At 44.1% G+C, this 8,572-nt stretch overlaps 1 protein-coding gene across 2 annotated transcripts in view; it reads right to left on the reverse strand.

Moving 5' to 3' along the window:
- sema4f (sema domain, immunoglobulin domain (Ig), transmembrane domain (TM) and short cytoplasmic domain, (semaphorin) 4F) overlaps nucleotides 1–5,015 on the reverse strand; it is a 174,555-nt gene extending 169,540 nt beyond the window's left edge. The window contains exon 1 of one of the 2 annotated variants that reach the window (XM_059965774.1): nucleotides 4,161–5,015. In XM_059965774.1, the coding sequence (XP_059821757.1) occupies nucleotides 4,161–4,275 (115 nt within the window). In that variant the 5' untranslated portion in view covers nucleotides 4,276–5,015. The remainder of the gene's footprint in view (nucleotides 1–4,160) is intronic. The other variant, XM_059965775.1, reaches the window with a different exon arrangement.
- Nucleotides 5,016–8,572: the final 3,557 nt, after the last annotated feature.

Below are 8,572 nucleotides of genomic sequence, written 5' to 3' on the forward strand. Positions count from 1 at the left end.
AATCTTAAGAGGGATGCTAATGACCCCCAGAGCCTGTGCTGGATCTTCACAACAGCTGTACAATTGGTTCCACATCCGGCTCCATTTCTCCAGCTCTGCAAATTTCTCTTTAAGTATATATCAGATTCACTGTGCTCCCTGGTGGATCTAGATAATGCCATACCCATATTTGAAAGGAGGAACTGTAACCCTATATTCCACATTGTTATCACTTTTCTCTGGAAACTACCTCAACGTATCTCAATGTTTTAAAATGATTTGCATGGAAGGCATGCAAAATAAACGTTTTCACTGTATTCGATATCAGACCATAAGAGAGAGGAGCAGAATTAGGCCACTCAGCCCATCGCTTCTGCTGCACCATTTGACACGGCTGATTTATTTTCCCTGTCAACCTCATTCTGCTGACTTCTCCCCGTAACCTTTGAAACCCTGACTAATCACAAATCTATCAACCTCTGCTTTAAATATACCCAACAACTTTGCTCTACGGCCATCCGCGGCAAAGAATTTCACAGATTCACCACCCTCTGGCCAAAGAAATTCCTCGTAATCTGTTCCAAAAGGATGTCTTTGTATTCTGAGGCTGTGCCCTCAGTCTCTAGACTATCTCAATATTACAAATCTCCTCTACACTTCACTCTGTCCAGGGTACCCAACCCTTTTTCACGCCATGGCGCCTCACCATTAACCAAGGGGTCTGTGGATCCCAGGTTGGGGACAGCTGATCTAAGCCTCTCAATATGCGATAGGTCTCAATGAGACACCCCAACTCCCCCCACCATTCTTTTAAACTCCAGCAAGTACAGGGCCCAGAGCCATCAAACGCTCCTCATACATTAACCCTTTCATTCCCTATGTGACAATAATAAACAATTAGCGAAGGACTCTGCCTGAGCAGCCTCCAACCTGGCATTTTCTGACTTCTGGTAACTATGCCCCCCTCTCTCTCCTCTTGGTCCCCACTGCTCTTTCTCCTACCCCACACTCTCCATCTGTCCCTCACACACACACTCTTCTCAACAGTCCCCCTCCCCACTTCTCTGCCTTTATTTCATGGTCCACTTTCCTCCTTTATCAGATTCCAATATCTTCTGCCTTTTGTCACTGCCACATCACCTCCCATTTTTGACATCACCCCTCCCACATCTTCCTATTACGCCCCCCACCATTTTCACCTGGAAGCATCAAGTTTATTGTTATCTGACTGTACATATATACGACCAAATAAAACATTCCTCTAGACCATGGTGCACCCACATGAATCACACACAGCACATAAAACAAAATATTACCACAAATACAGTACATTTTACATGTCTTAGGCACATGCAAAAGAAAATTCTGTAAAGCCAAACTGCATTCAAAAATTTAGAAACGTTTCATTTCATTGTATCAAAAAAATTACTATAAAGAGCAGTAAACAGTAAAAAAGCTAAATCAAATCAATATTTGGTGATATCCACCCTTTCCCTTTAAAACCACATCAATTCTCTTATAAACTGTCGTGCAGTTTTATAAGAAAATCAGCTGGGGGGGGGGGGGGGGGTTGTTTCAAGCATTTTGGAGAACTTGCCACAGTTCTCCGAACTTTGGCTGTCTTGTTTGCTTCTGTCTCTCCAAGTAATCCGGGACAGCCTCGAGGATGTTGAGATCAGGGCTCTGTGGAGGCCATCCCATCTGAAACCATATAGAACAGGGGTTCCCAACCTTTTTTATAAAAATGCCATGGATCCCTACCGTTAACCGAGTGGTCTGTGAACCCCAGGTTAGGAACCATGATATAAAACACTTTAGGGGGCCCTGGAATTTTGCACAGTACCGTTAATCAAATATAATTCAAAGTGCGTTCAGAAGGTGAACAGCAAACAGCTCGTTGTCCTGGCGATGAGACTTTGGTATTGGCAGGGTATTCACTAGTCACACAGCCTGCCTGTTGCCCAGTCTGGCAGCTTAGTCCTGATGCTCCTGAACCTCCATCCTGATGGTAGTGGGTCAGAGAGATTGTGGTAGGGATCCTCAACAATGCTTCAACCACCCCTTTCCTCCAACTTCTTGCACCGGCTAGCTTCCTTCTTTTTTCCCCAGTCGAGGTGAAGGGCCCTGACCTGAAGCATGGACTGTCCATTTACCCCCATTGATGCTGCCCAACCCATTGAGTTCCTCCAGTACTCTGTATTGCTTTAGAGTCCAGCTTCCACTCTCTCTCGCTCGCACCAAAGGGATCTTCCTGGGATGCTAGCCAATGCTTTTGGTCAATCAATATCAATAAGCATTATCACACTACTGATATGGAAACTTTCTTGTGTTTTTCATAATGCCTGTTATAATCACTACATCACACTGAGTACATACACTTCCAACAGGCAATTATCTAATCAGCCAATCATGTGGCAGCAACTCAAAGCACTAAAGCATGCAGCCATGGTCAGGAGGTTCAACTGTTGTTCAGACCAAACATCAGAATGAGGAACGAATGTGACCTGAGTAACTTTGACTGTGGAATGATTGTTGGTGTCAGACGGGGTGGTTTGAGTATCTCAAAATCTACCTACCTCTTGGAAATTTTCATGCACAATAGTCTCAAGAGTTTACAGAGAATGGTGCAGAAAACAAAAAATCCAGCCAGCAGCTCTTGTGTGTGTGAAAACACCTCGTTAACAAGAGGTCAGAGGAGAATGGCCAGACTGGTTCACGGACAGGAAGGTGACAGTAACTCAAATAAGCATGTGTTACAACAGTAGTGTGCAGAACAGCAGGCTGAATCTTCAAGAGAATGGGCTAGAGCAGCAGAAGACCATGAACATACATTCAATGGCCACTTTATTAGGCACAGGCTGTGCATTAAATTGGCTACTGAATGTACTTACTGAACTGCAGAGCACATCTGGATGTGAAAAATCACTTAATAAAATGTTTTTGTCATTTTGTTTCAAAGGTACTGAAACACGTTAGGGTCTCGGCCAAAACGTCGACAGTGCTTCTCCCTATAGATGTTGCCTGGCCTGCTGTGTTCCACCAGCATTTAGTGTGTGTTGTTGTTAGATCTTCATTCATAATTGCTACAAATTCCTTGTAAAATTAATCCATTAAATTTACTTCAATACCAGGTATTTGTCCCGTTTTGGCATCCAGCTCCGTATCACTGACATCTGTAGTGAAATTTAACACACAAGATTCACAGATACTGTGATCCAGATATAGATAGATAGATAGATATAGATACACACACACACACACACAAACTCAGCAGGTCAGGCAGCGGCCATGGAGGGGAATAAACAGTCAATGTTTTGGGCATCTCTTCCATCGATGCTGCCCGACCTGCTGAGCTCCTCCAGCATTGTGTGCGCTTCGTCTTGAAATCCGTTGTTTCGCGGCAGCCGTTGAGTGCAACAAACAATTTTAAATTTCTACCGGGTGTTCCGATGCCTGGGATGGTGGCAGATGGAGGGGCTTTTAAGAGATGTTTCGATAGGCACACGGATTTAAGGAAAATGGAGGGATATGGACATTTTATAGGTAGGAGGGATTAATGTTTGGGTGTTTTTGATCGTTGAGCTGGTTCGGCACAACATTGTGGGCCGAGTGGCCCGTACCTGTGCTGTACTGTTCTTAATGCTACAACAACAATTATATAGTGCAAAAAAAAAGAGTAAAATAGTTGGGTGCTGTTCAAGGTCAGTTACGGACCAGTGGGTGAAAAAGAGATCTATGTTTTAATAATAAACTGTAGACTAGGAACACATTAGTGGATCCTAACTCCACACCCAGCTACCCGAACTCTGCCGAACTTCCGGTAGTGTTTTCAAGCTGTCTGTGAAGGTATAGCAGGTGTCACTGAGACAGCGGGCTGTGCGTTTCGGAGGTCTCACGGTCGGCGTCGATCCAACTCGGAGTGGCATCGAATGCCCTAGCCGAGGGCTCCCCGCGTGTTCCGACATTTAAAAAGTAACAAATCCGCGGTGCTTTGCTCCGAAATCGTTGCAAGTCAAGCCGAGGTCGTGCTCAAGCAGGTCCCTTTGTGATTATTTCACGCTCGTAAACGCAAGGCGAAGCCGCTGTCGCCTCTCGACCGGCTCACGTACATGCCAATGATTTTGGATTAATACCAATAAGAAATATGGATAAAAATGAAACAAAATAAAGCGGACACCTACCACTGTGAGAGATGGTCTTCCTGGGAACCGATTCCCTATCCAAGCCCAGAACATAGATACTGATAGGACAGAAAATCGCAACGTAAACAACGAGAGCCGCGGATCCCCCTTTCATCGTGTTTCAAGATGTCTGAGAACAAAAATATCTCCAGTTCTTTTTCTCTCCCGGTTATTTTCTTGCTTCTCACACAACCGGGCGGAGAAGAACAAAGTGAAAACGCCACGACCAGGTGTTTGAAATAAACGTCAGTGCTCCGTCCCCTCGCTCTAATTTTTTAAAAAGCAACTTTTTGTAATCCAACACCGTCTTAAAGTTGGTCTGCAGTTCAGCCCCGAATCCTTCGGAGTTGCGAAAAGTTTGCTTGCTGAAAAAAAACTGCGCTTGATGTCGACAGTCGGACATGTTACGCAGTCGCTTTCTTTTTTTGTGCCCGCATGCAACATGACAACAGCGCCAGGTAGCGAAAGACACTCGAATCAAATGGGCGGGCTGGATTCATCCGAGTCGCAGCTTTTTTTTAAAAGATCCTAGCGAAACTCCACCCCTCTCAGCTGTTCCCAACGTAAAGAACAGCAACGACCCTTGCTCAACTGAAAATAATGTTTATTCCCGTTGTGGCACTTAGACCTAAAATTGCAACATTCGAGTCTGCCGTGCTGCCTCAATTGATGCAGTTTCTTTCTTCATCGTTTTTACGTTTGTAATTTTTTAAAATGCCTCAAGTACATTTGCAAATAGCAATGAGATCAAACCCAACGAGGCGCGAGACAAAAAAAACTTCCATTGGGATCCCGCTCAAAAAGTAACAATTTAAAATGCCAGTGAATCTGTTGTGGGGCTTCTAAGTTGATGGAGGGGGGTGGGGGAAGAGAAGTTTCACTCAAAGGCGATCTGTGCAATGTTGCATGCAATGCAGGAGAAAGAAATCGGGTGATCAGAGATTAAAATGTTAAGTTTTTAAAAGCCTATTGGATTTTATTTGTTGTTACTTTTTAAAGTGAGAAAGTCCGGTTGACGGATGGGGCGGGCATCGGGATCACATGACGACCTCTAACTCCTGCAGCAGGCGAAACGCCGATAATTCCTTTTGACGATAATACACGGGAGCAGAATTTGGCTATGCGACCTTCCACAGAGGCTGCTCGAACCGCTGAGTTTCTGCTGAAGTTTGTTTTCAGTCCCTGTCGGCACGGTACGAGTGGTCAGTGTCCTGTGGTGTGGACTTTCAGTTCTTTTGACGCCAGAACATTTTAAATATTGATTCTTCGGCAAGGCATTAATGCAACCCCTGATACCCGGCGGGTGACCACTTCTGTCGCCTCGCGCCTGTCGAACTAGCCGGAGGGGTGCGAAGATGTGCATTAATGGTATTTTTCAGCTCCGCGTGGTATATAGGTCACTCAGCGTACCGAAAAGCCCCCTACTGTTTAACTGCGCTGACATGAAAAATGCATGAGGGAAATGTAAGCATAGCGATTTGCATTACACCATTTACAGAAGATATCGGTGAAAACTGTGGAAAAGAGTTACATTACAGATCATCAGCTTCATTTTCCACAGAATCTGCCCGGAGTTAGATTTCCCGCACTTGCTGGGCGTGCTGCAAGACTTTTCCATCACAGGCAAAGCCCTCCCCATATGTGACTGATCACATCTACAACGAGCGCTGCCGTAAGAAAGCAACGTCCATTATCTAGGATTCTCACTACCCGGGCCTTGCTCTCTTCTCCCTGATGCCATCAGGAAGGAGATACAGCAGCCTTAGGTCCCACACAACCAGGTTCAGGAACAGTTATTACCCGACAACCATCAGCCTCCTGAACTAGCGTGGATAACTTTATTCACCTCAACACTGAACTGATTCCACAACTTAAGGACTCAGTTTCAAAGACCCGAGAACTCACTTTGCCATTTATTTATTATTTATTTATTTCAAGTTCAGGATTAATTTTCATTCAACCATACACATGAATACAGCCAAACAAAATAGGTTCCTCTGGGCCAAGGTGCAAACCACAGTACCGTGTTATGAGTGATGAACAGACCTGATGGAAATGGGGTGCAGAGTTAACAATTTCCTCCCCCCCCCCAAAGAACTATGAACTATTGCTGTTGCTATGCTGCTACTGAGAGAGAGAGATGAAGCACAGAGGCAGGAACATCTGCTACAGATGAGAGAAAGAGAGAGAGAGAGACAGTTGGTTTATGTATTATGGCTTCCTGGATTGTTTACCTTTCGCTACAAGGACGTAACTTTGCTTGTTAACATTCCTAAGGAGACAGCAGGAGTGGCCTGATTTGATGGACATGGTGATTTTGAGTTGTTGGATGGCTGATACTCCGTCAGTGGGGATAAAAGACAGGTGTGGGGAGACACCCCGAGACACACCAGTGGACACTGACCGAGTGTTGTGCACCCACAGGAAGGTGTGGACTTCGAGGACCGAATCAGGAGATCGGTCACCAAGCTCACAGTGTGACAGCAGGGCCAGTGGGGACTTGTGTGTGGGTCCACTCATGCCAGAGTGACGAGTCCACCACAGAAGAACAGTCTGGCCGAGAACAGAGCGGTCATAACCGAATGACCACAACGATACGACGCAATCAGAATACAATAGAAGGTTTGCTGGCTGCAGCTGCTCAATCTCTTGCTCGCTCTCTCTCTCTCTCTCTCTCTCTCTCTCTCTCCAACGAATTACAATACAGCAACTGCAACTACCTCAGCACACATGAACTGAACTGAACTTTATATTCTCCTATGTCAATTCATTTCCCCCTAGACATCGATAGAGCTTGTTTATTATTGCTTATTATTATTCCTACACTTTTATGTTTATTATTGCTAACTAGTTTTATATGTATATTTGAATTTTTGAAACTGTATTGTGTAGTTTACTAATAAACACTTTTAGTTTTCGGTACCGCCAGACTCCAACAGATTCTTCTATTTCTGCTGGTCTGTAAACCCAGTTACGGGGTACGTAACAACCCACAGTCACGCACTGCACATTGAGAACGTAGCACATATAATTATGATAGCAGAAAAACATAAAGTTACTGAAAATATATAAAGTTAATAGTACAGCCCAATTCCCTGAGGGTCATGGCCTGTAGATTGATGATGCTTAGATGTTGTCCTGAAGCCATGTTTCTTCAGAACAAGCATGCGGCAGTTCCTCATCTCGCTCAAACGAGCACAACTGAGCTTGTCTCCCATCGAGTGACTACTGGAGAGCCATACTGACAGGGCCAGCCCCCCCCCCCCCACCCCAGACCAGTACAGAATCCAGCGGCACAGCCGGCTCACGTGTCACCTTCCTTGGCAGCTGAACAGGCAACCCTGAGGCACAAATGAGGGCCTGGTCTGCACTACAACTGAAGCCACACAGTTCCCCCAACGTCAGTCTCACCAATGAATCAGACTTGCAGTTTTCTGCATTACCAGTGTCCACTATGGTCTTGCGATCATAACAAAAGCCCCTAAGATAATATTATTACCCGGGATTTTTAGTAACTTTACAGTTTGATTTCTTTTGCATATTGGTTGTTGTCTTTGTGTGTAGTTTTTCATTGCTTCTATTGTATTCCTTTGTACTTGCTGTGAATACCTGCAAGAAAGTGAATCTCAAGGTAGTATATGGTGGCATATGGGTAAATTGATGAAAAATTTACTTAGATCTTTATATTTTATTTTAATTTGCATTTATTTACCTTTAATTTAAGCCGAGCAGACAGATGCCAGATACTCAATGGAAGGGACCAGAGGGATGACAAATCAAGTTCTGTTTGTGTGGTTAAAAAGGGAACCCAATGTAAGACTTCCCGAGCTATGTCATAGAGGAACATTCATAGAAGAATATTCTGTTACCAGTCAGTTTGAAAGCCACAGTGAGCTTGAGGAATTGTACTGCAGAAAGAACATTCTGGCTTGACTTTGAAGGTGGAAACCCAACTAGAGGAACTGAAACGTTCAGTGGTGTGGATGTCAACTTAGAATCCCGTTGATCATACAGTCAGAACACTGAAGAGGAGGGAGGCGTGGACTAGAAGTTTGGAGTTCAAAGTTCAAAAATCCAATGTAAATTTATTATCAAAGTACATATATATGTCACTATATACAACCCCGAGATTCATTTTCTTGTGGGTATTCATAGTAAATACGTACAAAGAAACACAATAGGATTAATGAAAAATTACGCACTAAGACTGACAAGCAACCAATCTGCAAAAGAATATAAACTGTGCAAGTACAAATAAATCAATTAATAATAGTAGTAAATAAATAATATTGAGAACATGAGTTGTAGAGTACTTGAAAGTATGTCCATAGGCTGTGGAATCAGTTCAGGGTTGAGGTGAGTGAAGTTCTCTACGCTGATTCAGGAGCCAGATGTTTGTAGGGGAATAACTA

Source organism: Hypanus sabinus, chromosome 3, assembly GCF_030144855.1.
Source record: "Hypanus sabinus isolate sHypSab1 chromosome 3, sHypSab1.hap1, whole genome shotgun sequence".
NCBI classification, from domain to species: Eukaryota; Metazoa; Chordata; class Chondrichthyes; order Myliobatiformes; family Dasyatidae; genus Hypanus; species Hypanus sabinus.